We start from the raw sequence: 17,676 nt of genomic DNA on the forward strand, positions 1-17,676 counted from the left end.
TGAATGTGGTATAATCGTGTTGTGTTCTAGTGGTCTGTTACTAATACGCAGTTTATTTGTTGTATCCTTTTGTTTGTCTTTCTAGTGATGTTAGCTTAAAATGGATATTTTTGGAAAAAGTAGTGTGAAAACCCAGCTTTCTGTAAAGAAGTTCACTTTCTTTTGCAGATAGAAAGCAGTGTTCCATCTCGTATGCTGGAGTGTGTGCTACAAGAACTAAAAGGTTTACAGGAATTTTTGGATAGGAACTCACAGTTTGCTACAGTAGGAGCACTTGGAAACCCAAGGTATTATTAATTGTGGTAAATTTACATGTGGTATTTAATGTCCAGCTTTTGAAAAATTGCCGTAGGTGTTTTGTTGAGTTGAAGTGTTTGTATGGTCTCCTGCTTCAACATTCAGATGCTAAAAATGAATTTGTTAGATTCATCTTTAAGACATTTGATATTTGTAATGATATTAGCATTTTCTGGGTTTTTTTAAACTGCAGTTTCAGCACACCAGCCAATCTACAACAAAGGCTCCTGGGTTTTATGCGGCCTGATGGTGGAAGTTCTCAGCAAGTCCAGCAAGAGCTCCAAAGGAAATACCATGGTATGTAATTATTTTTGAACAGGAAGTATCAAGGAATGGTGCCTTTGGATGTTGCCTTTCTCACTTTTCTTGTGAAATCCTCTGAATAAAAAGGGCTTTTTTTCCACACAAATTTTATGTTAAAAATCATGCCAATTTTGCACACTTAGCTGTCTCCTTTTTTCCTGCCTGATATTCTCCATTTTGGATAAGATTGTTTGACTTCCTCACTACAGTACTTAGTAGGTGCACAACTATTTATATTTACACGGTAGCATTTATTAAGCGATTATTTTATGAGAAAAGTGAGCATGATGTCCTATTAAAAAAAGTGCTGTTCTGCAGGTTTCCAAAGGTACAGTCATTGAAGTGGCTACAAAACTTTGTTTAGAAATATGAGGTCTGTCACAGCCCATTTGAGTTCTTGTCTTCTTACAGTGCAGCTTTTGCCCAGCACTTGCAGGCAAGTTGGAAGTGTTGCTGATGCATATATGGAATTGAGGATGTTTGTGGTCCATGTGGGTATAATCCTGGGCTTTTAGTAGTGAAAATTTTCTGTAATTCCCTATGTAAGACTTGGTAGACCTTCAGGAGTTTTGGTTGGTTTTTTTTGTTGTTGTTGTTGTTGTTTTTTTTTTTTTTTGTTTGTTTTGTTTTTGGTTTTGTTTTGTTTTGTTTTTTTAATTCTTTACTGAGTTTATAAATCCTTTTGGATTGCTGAATGACACAATGTAATTATTGTTAACCTCATTTGTGAATTGTAAACACTGAAAAGTACACACATAAATTGTTGCATTATGTTCCACCTATGTTACAAGTATGAAAACATAATCCTTCCAGTTTGTATAATACATCTCACCAGATTTAAATGTAGTTTTTAGAGTAGTTGTTGCTTTAAAAGATAGTGTAGAAAGTATTGAGCACAGCTGTAATTATAATTGTTCTCTCTACAAGTGAATACAGGTAATCAAACAAAAAGGGAATTTGTATGGGTTTTTTTTATTTATTTATTTCATGTTTATCAGAAATACATTTGTAATAGCTATTTTTGAAAAGAAAAAAAAAAAAAAAGATAAAAATTGGAGACTGATGTGTAAATCCACTGCATTCACAGGAAACCGTGCTTGTTTTTCAGAGTATGATTCCATTGTTGCATAGTTTGAAATAAACGTTAACACATATTATTTGTTTTACGGCAGTGTTAACACGGCATTTATTTCTCCAGAGAGTTAGACATCATTAATCAACAATGGAAGAGAAAAAAAAATAAGAAAGTTAAGGACATGGTTACTGAAAAACCTCAAAAACTTACATGCTTATTCGAAACATGTAGAATAATTACTTGCTGACAATTTCTGGTTTTTCAGCTGAGGCACAGCTCACTGAGAAGACCTCGCTTCAAGGCATCCAGCAGCTCGTTCGCAAAACCTGCCAGGCACTGGCTTTATGGAAGTTGCTCTGTGAGCACCAATTCAGCGTTGCTGTAGGTGAGCTTCAGAAGGTAAGATCTGGATAAAACAATTTTACTTTGTTATGTACTAATCACCTTAATTTCTTTTACTACCTAAGAATTCCCGAAGGACTGTTTTTTAAATTAATTGAGAAACATACGAATTTTAAACCACGTGCAGACTTTATTGTATGTGGTCACAAATGTTTAAGAGACCAAGATGTAGTATTGACATAATCACTCAACTTTATGTAATTGGAAGTGTCACTAACAACAAATTGTTCTACTTTTATTAGTAAATACTGAGTCTCATTTTATGAATTACTGTTTTTTTACCTTAAGCTGCATTCTGCAAAATGTGCTGAAAAGAGTAGACCAGTATTTTCCAGTCTTGTGGAATTCAGTCTTTGCTTTAGTCTTGGTGAAAGATGGAGAACAATAGGGTAATAGAGTCCTTGCTCTTCTGTGTAAGTAGGGTAGCAGAATGTACCACAGAGTAGCTGAGGTTGGAAGGAACCGCTGGAGACTATCTCTCCCCAGTGGGAGGAATAATGTAATTGGCTCTCAAAGCAGGAGAAGCTAGAGCAGATTGCCCAGGAGTGTGTTCAGTAGGGATTTTAATATCTATAAAGATGAAAACTCCCCATTGTCTCTGAGAACCCTGTTTCAGTGTTGAACCACCTCTAGAGGAAGAAAGATTTCTCTTCTATTCAGGTGTAATTTCCTTCACTTCAGTTTTTACTATTGTGCAGTGTCCTGTTACTGGTTACCGTTTAGAAAATGTGGCTGCATTCTTTACACTTCCTCACAAACATTAGTAAGATCTCACATGCTGCCCTCTAAGCCTCCAGGCTAAATGATCCGAGTTCTTTCAGGCTCCTGGTTTGTGAAGAAGGAAACTTGTAGAACAGTGGGTGCTACTGCTGTGTGCCCTTTGCTAATGTCAAATTCTCAGCCAACCCTTGAAAAAGGTATTAATTTGAATAGTAGGCATTTTGTCCTAAAACTTGATAGGATTATTTGAGAAGTTGTATTTTTTGTTCACAAAAACGATAATTTTAAAACCTTACAGAGGCACAGAAGCTGCAGCTCTTCACGCTGTTGCATTGGGGAGCTTTGGGCAACTTATTTGTGTTGGACAAGGAGCTAACTAGCTGTTTAACAAGTAAAATGTTTTCCTTTGTCTTCAGTAGATTTAGAGTTTTCGTAGTCGTATCGTGCTGTTAGTATCATCTATGGACACTACTGGAATACATGGACACTACTGGCAACTATGCACAAACAATCATAATAAATTTTTAAAAATTAGAAACCTTCAATATAACTTAATCTTAAAAAACATAAAGAGTTCAGACCTTGAACTTTTCAAACTTCTGCTTTTATTGAATCTGTCTTTTTTTTTCATCTATAACAGTAGTCAGATTATTGAAAACTTTGACAGGCTCATAGGGGTGTGCATTCTGACAGTGCCCTGTGAAGTAAAAAGAACTACTAATTCCATTCTTTCTGTCAGAGATGTGAAACAAAGGTGACACATAGTGAAGATGGCAGAAGTCTGTTACCTGGAGTTTTCACTGTCCTTAGGCATCCAGGGATCTAGTGCCCTCAGTAGTAGCTCTTGCTTTATTGTTTCTATTTTGCTACAAAATGTATATTTTAAGTAATGTATTTCTATACTGTACATTGTAGTCATTGCAGTTTTGTATGTTTTTAATTATGAGAAACAGTTAATTTTGCTGCTGGAACAGTCAGATATTTCTAAACAGGGTCAAGTAAAAGATTTGGTAAACCAATAAAATTTTGTCTCATCTTCAGGAACTTCAAGAACAGCTAAAGATAACTGCCTTTAAAGACTTGGTGATTAGAGATAGAGAGTTGACTGGAGCACTCATTGCATCTCTTATAAACTGTTACATCAGAGATAATGCAGCTGTGGATGGAATAATTGCCCATTTGCAAGACATCTGTCCTCTTCTTTATAGCACTGATGATGCTGTGTGTTCAAAGGTAAGTGCACTTCCAGATTTTACAGCTCCAGAATACAACTTGAGAACATGCTAAAATGAGATACATTGGGCAGCTTGTAAGTCATTATTACATTCAAGTAATTTCAGAAGCAGAAGAAATATTGAAGTCTAGTTGTGGGTGTATTTTCGTTTTCTAGTTGATTAATGCTGAATGTAGCATCGTGTTGCTACAAGGTTCATTGTGTCCATGGGAGGTTACAACTGCTGGCGTGGGAACATGTCAGACCAGTCTCTGTTTTGTTAAGCTTGAGAACCCATTTATTTCCCTCAGGGCCAGGGAGGGGAATGAAGATGAAAGGACCCGGCAAAGGTGGAATCATAGGGTTTTATAAGGCGTACCAGGGGTGGAGTTTCAAGGTTTGGGTCAAGAGGGGGGTAACACAAAGAGGGGTTACATCAGGTTCCTGCTTCCTCAGAAAGGGAGCACTCCACAGCTGAACATTACACAAAAAGTATTTGAAGCATTTGCAGTTATTTGTAATTTTCATAGTCTTTTAACTGTAGTCTGGTGTTTAATCTTAATTTGGTCTTCTTTATCTTGCTAAAATGTTCTCTTTTTACAGTCTTTCCTCAGCATAGTATCTTGGTGTTTGTTCCACAGTTTACTGGAATTTGTGACAGACAATTAATCTTTGTGACAGCCAATTAGATCTTTGAAGCTTTTCAAATAAATTTGAAATATGTAACTGGTGAAGAGAGAATAGAAAACTAGTTGGTCAAGTCTTCAGCTCTTCTAATGCTATTGTAGCCTTTCTGTTGGAAACTTAGTGACTAGAGACTGCTTTTGAGAGTATCGTCTTTCTGCTGTTCCAGCTTTGAAATTTGGAATAATAGGTCATTAACAGTATCCATGATCTGTTCATGATATGCTCATGTTAATAATTTTCATTTTGCATTTGCTTTTAGGCAAATGAACTTCTTCAGCGGTCTCGACAAGCTCAAAGCAAAATGGAAAAAGAGAAGATGCTGAGGGAGTCACTGAAAGAGTACCAGAAAATCAGCAATCAAGTAGACCTTATTAATGTTTGTGCACAGTACAGGCAGGGTAAGAGCCAGTCACTGATCATGCTGAATAATTTCATGGTATCCTTTCACACCATCTTATCTGTTTATTTTGTTTACTAATTTTCAATTCAATTTCATAGTTTTTACCATTAACAACTGGTTAATAACTCTTACAATTAAAATGTGCCAGCCTTTTCTGTTTTAAAGCTTTGCTAGATTTCACAAACCAATCAAGAAATCTATTTCTATATTAAAATAGTCCCATGCACTTACTTCATATTGCAGTGTCCATTTGTTTCATATATGTGGTTAAATTATTTTTAGGAAAGTTATTAGATTCTAAGTAAGCAGAGGGTTTCAGGTACCTTTTATATGAAATATGCTGTTTCAAAGATGGTTCTGAATCCTAATTAGTGCAGTAGAGGCTAGTATATCAGTTAAAATATACATTTAAATTATATAACAGTTAAGAAATAGATCTCTGTACAGTATTATATATTGTGCAAGACATTCTATGTAACTTAGTATCTTAACTTCAAACTTGCATAAAAGTGCCACAGGGTAGGAACAGGTGTAGACTTCATATGACGCAGACCAGAGTGAAGAGTTTAGCATTTTCTTGCTTGCTAAAATGAGAAATGTTTGATGTCACTTGCCATTTTGTTGTCAATTTAATACAATGATGAACAGTGATGTTTGTTTTGTTTTTTCCTAGTGCGTTTCTATGAGGGAGTAGTAGAGCTCTCTCTTACAGCTGCTGAAAAGAAAGATCCCCAAGGTCTTGGCCTTCATTTCTATAAAAATGGAGAACCAGAAGAAGATGTTGTTGGACTCCAAGCTTTTCAAGAAAGGCAAGTTATAGGATAATTTATGATCATTATATGCGGTGTTTTATTTCAAGCGACTGAAAAAGTAGCTCTTTTAGGGAAGGAATGCAGGGTAATAATAAAACAAACATTTTATGATAAGGGACATAATATAAATATTTATGCCCAGTATGCTCCTCTTGACTGTGATTAATATGGCAGCAACTTAATCTGAAATAAGGGGTCATACATGCAGAAAACATTGTGATCAGAACGCTACAGAAATACTTCTTAAAAAGATGAATGAGAACAAACTAGATTGTGACAACCAGCTTACAATCTGTGACCTTTTTAAATTTTACTAACTGTCTACAAAGGCATACAATAACACACTTGAGGAGACTATTTCATATTAAGTTACAATGAAAATTATGAGGCTTTTATTTTCTTCTGCTCTGTTTACAGATTGAACAGCTACAAGTGTATCACTGACACCCTTCAAGAGTTAGTGAATCAAAGTAAAGCTGCTCCTCAGTCTCCCAGTGTACCCAAAAAGCCAGGCCCTCCAATGCTGTCATCTGACCCCAACATGTTAAGCAATGAAGAAGCTGGACACCATGTAAGAAACTCACAAAAAAGCCATGACTGCACTCCAGAAAACAGTGTGATTTGAAGGGGTCTAGAATTAATTTTTTAAATAAAATTACGGAGTTTAGTGAAGTGAAAATTTATTGTGCATTGGCCTCAATATATAGAGCATCCATAGAAATGATGACATGTAAATAACATGAACTTAAGTATTGTCATATGGTAATTCAGGGCTAAAGTAATGTAACCACTTCTCTAATAGCAGCTCTGGCCTTTTCTTCCCTTAGTTTGAACAAATGCTAAAGCTGGCTCAGCGTTCAACAGATGAACTCTTCAGTATTGCACTTTACAATTGGTTGATACAAGCTGACTTGGCAGACAAGCTGTTACAGGTGAGCTTTTCTATACACAGTCAACTGGGAGAAGTAATTACAATAATGCTTTAAAACACAGGGAAGAGCAAGAGTATAACTGTTAGCTTTCTGATGCCTGCAGGTTACTGCCCCCTTTTTGGAACCCTACCTGGTGCGGATGACAAAGATTGACCAAAACAAAGTCCGCTATATGGATTTACTCTGGAGATACTTCGAGAAGAACAGAAATTTTAGCAATGCTGCCAGAGTCTTGGCTAAGTTGGCAGACCTCCATAGGTATGGATTGTATGTGACCTATTGTTTATATATTGAGGTAACTAGGGGAAAATCAAAAACAACTAAAATCAAAATCTTTTCTGTAAGTATTTTAAGAAGTTTTCTAAAAAAAAAAATAGAATGTGCTAACTTTAAAACTAGGCAATTATTGGAAGTAAATGATAATGTTTATTTTTGTATTATACATTACTTTGCAATGTATTTCCTGTAATTACTATATATTAAGTGGCCAGTTCTTATTGAGAATTACACTAGAACTGAGCTTGCAGCAAAGATGGGGTTACGTGGTTGGATCAGGTCCTGCATGATTTAGTAAAATCTGGAAAAGGAACATACTACTTCCCAGAGTCTAGCTAGAATATAAATAACTTCAAATAATTATATTAAGTACTCATTTTATTATGAACATTTGTTTTGCAGCACAGAAATTTCTCTTCAGCAGCGTCTTGAATACATTGCACGTGCCATTTTGAGTGCCAAAAGTTCCACTGCCATATCCTCTTTAGCTGCAGATGGTGAATTCCTACATGAACTAGAAGAGAAAATGGAAGTAAGAAAAAATATTAGTCTTAAGCTACACTCTAAATGCACTTTTATTTCACTTTGTCTCATTGGCACATAACAGTCTTATTACCAGTCCTGTATAAATGAATTTCTGTGCTTTCTTCCTGACAAACATGGCAAAGTTAGGCAGCTGAAAACAGACTTAATGGTGTAACGCAGCAATATTTCTACATTTAAATAAGCTAAAGTTAATTCTGGGTGTGTTCTTAAACTTTGATTAAATTAATTCAATCTTGAAATTTTCCTCTTAAACAAGGTGGCAAGGATCCAACTTCAAATACAAGAAACATTACAGCGGCAGTATTCCCATCATTCTTCAGTGCAAGATGCAATCTCCCAGCTTGATGCTGAGCTGATGGATATAACCAAGGTGATTGAAATTTCCTTGTGTTAAAGCCCAGTTTATCAAATTTTGGGGAGAAAAAATGTTTTGCAAAGAATGATTCTATGCTGACTAGGAAGACTAATAGGCAGTTTATCATTCCTAGTCTCAGAATGTCTGTTACCCTGGACTGTCAGCCTCTGTATTTTAATAGTCTGTCAGTCCTTAGTATTTTAATTTCTTTAACATGTTTATCTTCATTATGAAGTCTCTTAGATTTCTCCATTAGTTGAAAAAAAATGGTGGAAGATTAAGTTTTCATTTCAAATTCATACAGAATTTAGTGTTGTATCTAAGAAATGAAACTAAATGTAGCAAAAAAAAAATCGTGATTGACAACAGTTAAGTTGCAACTTAAGTTGCATCTTTACTAGTCTATCTATCAGACAAATAAGGAACAACTGATTTTTAAAATTTAATTTGATCCTGCATGAAAGGTAAAGTAATTTTTCTTTTTCTTTCAGCTATATGGAGAATTTGCTGACCCTTTTAAGCTCTCAGAATGTAAGCTTGCAATTATACATTGTGCAGGTCATTCTGACCCTATCCTGGTGCAAACTCTCTGGCAAGAAGTCATTGAAAAAGGTACGTCTTAATGGAGTAGGAGTTGTGATGATCTCTTTCATCCTTTACCATGAGTTAGTAATTCACTTTCTGTTCCTGTTGTTTTTGATTGTTTTGGGTTTTTTTCTCCTTGGTTTTTAGGCTCAAGTTTACCATTGTGCAAACAACATTGATAGAGATCTAAGGGAAAAGCTGTGTGGTAGTGGGCTTTTTGTGGAGTTCCGGAATGTGATTTAGTTTGTGGTTTCTTAAGTAGATTTGCATGGAACTTCATGGAAGCTTCATGGAAGCATAAAAACTTAAAAATGTACATGCAAGCACCGTACAAACTGTGCTTGCAACTGGAAAAGGTTGTATTTTTACTTCCATGTGCTGATTTTTTGTTGGCAAGAGTGTAAGATTTTCATGTATTATTTATAAATTTAGGTGCCTGAGTGTCATTCATAAATGTGGTATTTTTCCTCAAGTTCTCTCTAAGTGTTTTCTTTTCACTTCCAGAGTTAAGCGACAGTGTATCTCTGAGCCCTGCTGACAGAATGCAAGCGCTTTGTCTGAAGCTGGCATTACTTGGAAAGATCTATGCTGGCACACCTCGCTACTTTCCTTTAGGCAAGTTGTTAGCCTGCATGGATTGCATGGATTTATTTTTAGACCCTTAAAATAAAAGTTCTAAAATAAGAAATGTTTCTCATTTTTTAATCTCAGAAGAAATGGGAAATAAATGAAGTTTAGGTGGAGCAGCAGCAATTACTTTTGGATGGTTGTGCAGATGCCATTTTAGAAAGTGGTAGAGTTTGTTTTCATCAAAGCACAAAGTACAAAATGTATTTATATATTTAAGATTTTAAGCATGCACATTTATCTGGTGTTTCTTGAAATTCCATATAAATCATCTGCCATTTAAACAGGTTGATTCTAAAAACAATTCAGGAGATTTTTGAATTGTTTTTAGAATTTCTGCTTTTCTGATGCTCATATGTTTTGACAATGTACTATTATATAAAAACCACATGTTCAGCAGTAAATCTTCTTTTATAATACTAAAATGTTGTGCAACAACGTTAAATATGAACATTTAGTGCTGACCAAATACACTGTTAATTGTTACAGGCAGTTAAACAAACTTCAGTTGTTTTGCTGGCCATTGTAGCAAATGTAGTGATCCTATGTCTTTTGTGTAGAAACAAAATTTGATTAACTTTTCTTTACAGCATAGTTGCATGGCAAAACTGTAACAAAGTACTAAGTATGAGTAATCTCTGCCTTACACTCCTCATAGTAAACGACTCTTAAATGCCTTTGTTTCCTAGAATCCCAGTAACAGGTTGAATCCAAATATTCTCTCATTTATGTCCTCCAGATTTTCTGGTGCAGTTTCTAGAGCAACAGGTCTGCACTTTGAACTGGGATGTAGGTTTTGTATCATACACCATGCAAGAAATTGGAGTGCCATTGCCAAAGCTGCTTGAAGTATATGACCAGCTGTTCAAAGCGCGGGTAAGGAAAATGGCACAGAATAGAAATTCCGTTTTCAGCTATTATCAAGGTCTCTCTTTAGTGGGAAACATGAAATAATATAAGGAAGGATATTATAAATATGCATTTAAAGCTTTGCTTTCTCTACTCACACTTACAGAAAGCTGCATTTTCCCCTGTGAATAAAATCTGTGGATTTTATTAGTTTCAGTCCCAGAGCATGATGAGGAAAATCATTAATTCATTTAGTTCATCTGGAGCTAGTTTACGATGGAATAGGATTAGAATTCTTACGTTGCAGAAACAACAGCATATATTGAATATATTAGTTTTATTTGTTCCCTAATAATTATTAAAATTTATTGTATTATTACGTCTTGTCTGATGCATTGATGCAATAAACAAAGATATTTGATTTGTGTGGTAATGGAAAATTGAGTTAAATTTATGTATATTTTCATATGTAATTTAAAATAATATTTAAATATAGACTTAAATATATTAGGGTAGAATTCCCATTTATCTAACTTTTTTGATACAATAAATAAAAAATTGCTACAGCTGGCAGTTCCTGTACACACAACACACTTTTTTTTTGTCTTGTCTCCTTAATATTTGTGTCCTTAATATTTTGTGGGGTTTTGTTTGTTTGTTTGTCTGTTTGTTTGGTTTTTTAGGATCCATATTGGAGTAGAATGAAAAAGCCTTTGCACCTCTTAGAGTGTATTCATGTGTTACTATCAGGATATGTACAGGATCCAAGCAGAGTACCTATGAGGTAAAAGGATAGCTATATCCTAATGAACAGTGAAACATAAAATATTCTAAAATACTTGACTCTAGAAATTCTCAAAGCTTTTCTTTTGGGTGAATTTAATGTTTTATTCCTAACACTTGTCATTCAAAACCATTTGGTAGAAACTTGGAGAATTCTCCATTACAAATGACTTCCACAAACGTAATTTTCTTCACATCACTGAAGATCCATGAGAAACTGAGATGATTATTTTGTAATTTTTGGCAATATACTTTAGGAACTAGTTCAGACAAACCTGATACAATGTGTGAAAGTGGGGGAAAAATGAGAACTGGGCTTTTGTGAATGAAACAATGAACTGTTTCATGTACAAATTCTAGAAACTCTGAGTTACTCTAGAAAAGAGAAGATCAAACAATGGCATGGATCTTCCCCAATAGTTTATAAGAGGTTGATGATGAATCAGTCTCCAAGACTAAAATTCAGCTTAGTTCACATCAGGAAGAAATTTAGGTGTAATAATAGAAAAAGTTTCTAGGGAAAAAAGATACCTAAGTACTTGAAAAAGTTGCATGTGTATCATCCCTAGCTTTGACAATTTTTGTTTGAATAGACTATACGAACTCCAGCTAGAGCTATCTTGTCTCAAAAACAAAAAGCAGAACAAAGCAAAGTCTTGATAACTCTTCTAAACATAGATGTTTTCCAAATCTTTTAAAAAATATGCCCTGTTCACATACAGTTTGCATCTATATTTTACCACTTTTTTTGTCTTTTATGGTTGGCTGATATAAATACTCTTAGAACTTTAGTGAATGTCATCTGATTTTAATACCTACATAGAGAATACATAAATAGAGTTTAGGACATTTAAGTTGCTATCTAAATTAATAATTTATACATTGACCATAATAATACCCAAAGTAGTATTTAAATATTTCACATTGCTATAAAGTGTACCATGCTTTTATAGTTTACATTTAATATCAGATAAATAGTAATGGGTCACTTATTTTCCCATTACACCTTAGTTACAGGCATTAGACTTCAAAAATAAATTTCTTTTAATGAATAGTTAAATACTTAGAAGTAGCTAACAGATGTCTTACTGGTACACTATTGCATTGCAAGTCAAAGAATGCTCATGTTCTAGTTCAGATGAATTCTAAGATACAGAATGATACAGGAATAAAAAGGAGCTCATTTTTATTCTGTGTTTTCTTTGTAGGCGACGATTCACAAATGCTTGCTTGGACGCTGTTAGTTGCTACCTGGTTGAACTTCAGTCTATGAGCCCCACACTAATGGTGCAGACTACTATTGGGAATTTTAAATCTCTACAGGCCAAGTTAGAACGGCTTCACTGATTAACTAATACAAGAACAGAATCCTTAGTGCAGGTAATGAAATAAAGGTTCAGATGTTGGCACTTGAATTATGAACAAACAAATCCTCAGAAAAAAATCCCTGAGAGAGTTTTCTCCTGCCATGGTTATCAAATGTGTGGCCTGTATTCATGCTATTCTAAAAGTATCTACAAATTGTAGAATGTAAATGTGACAAATGGAACTTCTTTTACTTTTACTTTTACTACTACTACATTTTTTAACGATAGAAACCTTTTTTTTATACTGACGAAATAAAATCCAGTGTGATCTTTGCCTTGGGGATAAAAAATATTTCAAAAATATTTTCTTTGTTTTAAATAATGGGGAAAAGCAAATTATTTTCCCTATTCCATCTTAGTATGTTGTATCTGTTAAAATGAAATAAAGAAGTCAAAAAGTAACTTCTGTCTATTTTTATTACATGCACACAAACACCAAATTGTATACACACCTAGAATCCCCTCCCTTCCCTGCTGCCCACAGGGCTCTGGATGCAGCCCAGGACACGTTTGGCTCTCTGGGCTGTGAGTCCTTACTCACTAAACAGATAATGCATCAAACCCATGTCTCAAATTTAGGGAGAAGTATGTGTGGAGGACCATCTGAAAAGGCTTTACAGAAGTCCAGACAAATATCATCTGTAGCCCTTCATTTGTCCACTGTAGGAGTCACCCCATCACAAAGGTTGCTGAGTTGATCAGGCACAACTTACCCTTGGTGAAGCTGGGCTGGTTGTCCCAAATCACCTCTCTGTCCTCCCCAAGTGCATCAGTCGTTTCTAGGAGAACCTGTTCCATGATCTTCCCAGGCATAGAGGGGAGCCTGGCAGTTTAATAGTTCCCAGAGTTGTTCTTTCTTTTTCTTAAGAGAGATACATTTTTTTCAGTCACCTGAGACTTCATTTAACTGCCATGACTTTTCAATTATCATGGAGAGTGGATGGGAACTACATCAGACAGTGCCCTCAGCACTCTAGGACGCATCTCACCGGGTCCTATAGACTTAGGTAAATTAAGGTTCCTTAGGTAGTCATGAACCTGATCTTCCTTGCAGTGGGAAGCACTTTGCTGCCCCAGTCTCCATCCTGCTGTCCATCAAATCAAGAGGTGTGGGAAGAGAGGTTTCCATTGAAGACTGAGGCAAAAATGCTGAGTACTGCAGCCTTCATCTGTTAACAGTTTTCCATCACTGTGTATCAGGGGGATTACATCTTCTCTGACCTTCATTTTCTAGTTCACGTACCTGTAGAAGCCCTTCCTGTTATTCCTTACATCCCTTGCCAAGTTCAGTTCCAGCTTCTCCTTGGCCTTCCTCACCTCATCCCTACATAAGCAGTCTTTTCTCTATATTCTTCCCAGGTTCCCTGTCCTAGTTGCCATTATCTGTGCATTTACTTCTTTCCCTTTAGTCTGACCAGCAGTTCCCTAATCAGCTGTGCTGGTCCCTTGCCTCCCTTGCCCAATTCTTTGCTCCTGAGGATTGCTAGGTCTTGTACTCTATGGAAAACAAAACAAAACAAAACAAATCCATTAGAAAAGAATTTCAAACCATCAGCCTCTAGGCTTAGGACCCAGCATGATTCCTCTGCTCCTCTCAGTGCCTCTCAAGGACATGGGACCCTATCAAAGAGCCTTTGTCCAGACAAGGGGAATCATAGGTGTTGTAGAATGAGGGCATCAATCCTGCTGCTTCTTACATGCTGAGTGCTCTGCAGCACCTTAACTATGAAATATGATTGCCCTAAAATTTTGCTTAAAGTACATTTCCCTATGAACTACCAAATACATTTTGGTGATTTTAAGCCAGCAAATGCACTCAGTGAAGTAATATAAAAATTAAAATCCAACTATTTTTTACCTTTTTAGATGAAAAAAGAGGTGAAATATTAGAACTAGCTATTTTTCTTTGTCAGTGTTAAAAACTCCTTACAAAGTATTTAAATAGAAGTAGTCCTGTGTGTCCTGGGAAAAATACTTGCCTCTTTCCATACAAAATATACCATCTTTAAGTATTAGTAGTTATCTTCTGCTAAGCTATGTTTCATACCAAGAATGTCATGCATTTCCTCTGGTCTTGTTAGTGCAGTTCTCTTCACACAAACCAATGCCCAAAGTCTTGTCTGATGTATTTAACTAAATTTCAACATTTGCATAAAAATTTGTTGTGTTGAGCCACCTTCTGTAATCTACGTGATTACTAAACATTTCTATTTTCAGATTTGGATAAATAACTGAAAAGTTTGTGTAGTTAGCAAAATCGCACGGAAGATCACGCGATGTACGAGGAGAATAGGGTCCTCCTCCTTTCCATGCTGCTGCCCCGTAACCCTGCTGTCTATCCCCTTCCGAGAGTCACGTGGGCGCACCGTGGTTACTTAAGCAGGTGCCCGTGGGAAATAAATCGCATTCCACCGTTCTTCATATTGGTGTCACACGTGGTTTGTCCGGCCAGTTTGTAAGTTCGCCATGGCCCCCGATTTACCAGGTCGCCAGCCTCACACCAGAGGCAACAAGTTTGGAACAGACACAAATTGCAGACTTGAAGTTCAGTTCTTCTGGGGTTTTTTTCCAGTTAATGGAATAAGGAATCCTTGGCAACATTGCAAATTAATCAAAGTAGTAGTATTTCAAAGTGTCTCACAAGTTACCTCTGATATTTTTTAGATGACAGTAGGTCATTCCAGTATACACATAACATTTTGTTTTCATAACATTTGCTCTACTCTCAGATGGAGAAAGGATAGGTTCTGTTTCCCAATTTAAATTTGGAGGTATATGGAAAACTGGGATCAGAGAAGAGAAGGGTGGATTGATCCAGTAGATGAAATAAAGGATGATAATCATGGAAGTAACAGACCAACATGAATGTGAAGCATTGCTCATTAACAATATTACCAATGTATCTTTTTTTCCTTCTGTAACTTTCAGTCAAGACTGTCATTCCAGAAAGGTGGCAGAAGGTGGGGAACAAGAGTGAGTTTCAAAGAGTAACTGCTTCAAGAGAATCAAGGGCATTTCTTCAAGGTGATGAAATACAGTGACAGTTTACTCTAATTGTATTTCACCTTGTCATAGTTTAACCCCCTCTAGTATCACACAGCCACTTCTCACTCCCACATCCCCTTCCATAGGATAGGGGGAATTGGAAAAATGGTAAAATCCATAGGTTGATGTGGAGGACTGTACCCCTGAAAAGGACTTAGATAGAGTGGTGCCCCCAGCCCTCCCTTGGAGGGACACAAGTTTTTGAAGGAGTTTATGTTAATTGCTGTTCTATGATTGGTTGTTATAGTTCTGCAGTTCTCCCTTTCTATTGGTTCAGTTTTGATCCCCTAATTTGTTTATTAATAGTTTCCCCCCTGATTAGTTAAAAGTTTCAATTCTCAACCTCATTTGTTAGAAAGTTTCCTAACTATACCCCATTGGTTGTTATGTAATACCCCGCCCCCTCCCCGGCTGTATAAATCGCGGCAGTTGGCCCCATGCGGGGTCTTCGAGTCTTCGAGCCTTTGAATAAAGAAGATCCTCGGAGATCACTCCTGGCTCCTGTCATTCTTCGGTGCTGCCTGAGACCTGCTTCAAGGAGCTGCATCAGCAGCACAGCCTGGAAAGAGCTGCCAGGCTCCACTTCACAACTGAGCTGAAATCACTTCCCCGAGGTGCCCGTGCTGCCTGGGCTGGGGCTGCCCTGCTAAGGGTGGTTCGCCAGGGAAGGTTGCGGCGCTTGAATACTCATCGGGAAGCCTGAGCGGGTCGTGACAGCTGGTGCCCAACGTGGGGCACCTCCCCCAGGGGTACCCCTAGCGAGCCATCCTCCTTCAGGAGGTGAAGACACGGCCTTGGGCAGCCCAGCTCCTCTGACGGACCCCCCTGCGTTCTAGCAGGAGCTACGTCAGAGGCATTGATCGATACCTGCAAAATACATCGGACTGCAGTTGATCGAACCAGGTGCCCACCTCCCATCGGTTTTGCGTTGCCCACGCTATCGAGCGAAGAAAAACCATGAGTTCACTGCGCTTTTCTTTTCAAGTTTTGCCGATTGGGAGGGAGTGAAGGCAGGATGGGAAATAAACTTAGCCGACCATTGCTTACCCATCCTGAGCAGGAGTTTTATGTCCAAGTTAAGCGTACCCTTGCTGGGGAGAATTTTAAGTTTAGGAGGGTGGTTTTGAAGAATTTTGTTAAGTGGATTTTTGTTCAATTTCCGCATGTTAAGTTGGACTCTGTTAAATCTGATAAGTTTTGTGATATGGTGGGGAGCAAGTTAACGGTTGTACAGTTGGAAGGGGAGTTGTCTGTTGCAAAGTTTTTTCCATTGTTAAAGTTAATAATTAAGGCTTTAGAGGGAATCAGTTCGGGAAAGAAATTGGAGGGTGTTCAGGGGCCCCAGTTGAAATCCCCTACCCTCTTCCCTCACCCCATGTTCCTAAACCCGTTTCCCCATCAGAGGGTGGGTCGGCAAGCATGTCGTGCCATGTTGCGCCGGGTAGCTATCGTCTCTCGGGCTCTCCCCAGCCCCCTCTCTACCCTTCCCAGGACAGTGCTGGCCACACTGCCTTGGGCCTTCCCTGTAACCTCCTTCCCATGCCCACGTACCCAGTTGTACCCCCTCCAAAGGTTTCAGATTTACAGTTCCCTAGTTCTTGCGCTGCACAAAATGGTGCTGGCAATGTGGCCAGCCCCGCCATTTTGCCTCCTTTTCCAAGTTTTCCCACCTTTAATCCTCAAAATGGCCACTACTCGGTGATATCATCTCAGGTTGTGGGCGTGTCAGGTCCTCTTCCCAATCCCCACCCCATTGCGCTGATTGGTGTAACTGCGACGCATCCCTCCCCTTGTGACACAGTAGGCCCTACCCCTGGTTATGCCCCCCGAGACAGTCCCACCCCGACCACGCCCCCCGGACAGAGGCCACACCCATGGCCCAACCCCCGGCTCCCGACACCGGAAGTGCCGATGACGCAGACCGGAAGGAAGCCATCTTGGCTTCAACTACTAACAAGGCCAAAAGATCTCCCAAACAGAGACAGTGCAGGAAGAATATTAAGCTTTCTATACCCTCCTCAGAGGAGGATAGCAGTGAGTCCTCATTGACAGGCATTGAGTATGAGGACCACTGGACAAAAACAAGAGAGGAGGCGATCAGGGACAATGACTGGGAGAGTGCAAATAAGATCACAGCTTTCCCAATTATGGTGAGACAAGGAAAGCGACAAGCACGCAGAGTCACCTGGTATGCCATGCCATTCAATGAACTTAAAGAACTTAATAAAGCAGCCAAAGAGCACGGCCGTGGGTCGCATTACTTTAGGCACTTGTTGGAAGCCACTTTTGCTGCACACACGCTGTTGCCTCATGATATCCTAAATATAACTGGATGTTTATTAACCCCAGCAGAATATATGTTATGGGAACGTAATTGGAAAAGACGACTGGCGACTCTAGCA

The 17,676-nt window shown here is 37.8% G+C and overlaps 1 protein-coding gene across 1 annotated transcript in view; it reads left to right on the plus strand.

Annotated features, from left to right (window-relative positions):
• NUP155 (nucleoporin 155) overlaps positions 1-12,614 on the plus strand; it is a 29,457-nt gene extending 16,843 nt beyond the window's left edge. Inside the window, exons 20-35 of the mRNA XM_083884309.1 lie at positions 169-287; positions 491-594; positions 1,941-2,074; positions 3,839-4,030; positions 4,957-5,095; positions 5,771-5,906; positions 6,327-6,480; positions 6,737-6,841; positions 6,945-7,099; positions 7,520-7,649; positions 7,920-8,033; positions 8,510-8,630; positions 9,108-9,218; positions 9,970-10,106; positions 10,763-10,863; positions 12,071-12,614. Of these exons, the coding sequence (XP_083740435.1) occupies positions 169-287; positions 491-594; positions 1,941-2,074; positions 3,839-4,030; positions 4,957-5,095; positions 5,771-5,906; positions 6,327-6,480; positions 6,737-6,841; positions 6,945-7,099; positions 7,520-7,649; positions 7,920-8,033; positions 8,510-8,630; positions 9,108-9,218; positions 9,970-10,106; positions 10,763-10,863; positions 12,071-12,209 (2,091 nt within the window). The 3' untranslated portion in view covers positions 12,210-12,614. The remainder of the gene's footprint in view (positions 1-168; positions 288-490; positions 595-1,940; positions 2,075-3,838; positions 4,031-4,956; positions 5,096-5,770; positions 5,907-6,326; positions 6,481-6,736; positions 6,842-6,944; positions 7,100-7,519; positions 7,650-7,919; positions 8,034-8,509; positions 8,631-9,107; positions 9,219-9,969; positions 10,107-10,762; positions 10,864-12,070) is intronic.
• Positions 12,615-17,676: the final 5,062 nt, after the last annotated feature.

Source organism: Zosterops lateralis, assembly GCF_965231275.1.
Source record: "Zosterops lateralis genome assembly, chromosome: Z".
In the NCBI taxonomy this organism is placed as follows: domain Eukaryota; kingdom Metazoa; phylum Chordata; class Aves; order Passeriformes; family Zosteropidae; genus Zosterops; species Zosterops lateralis.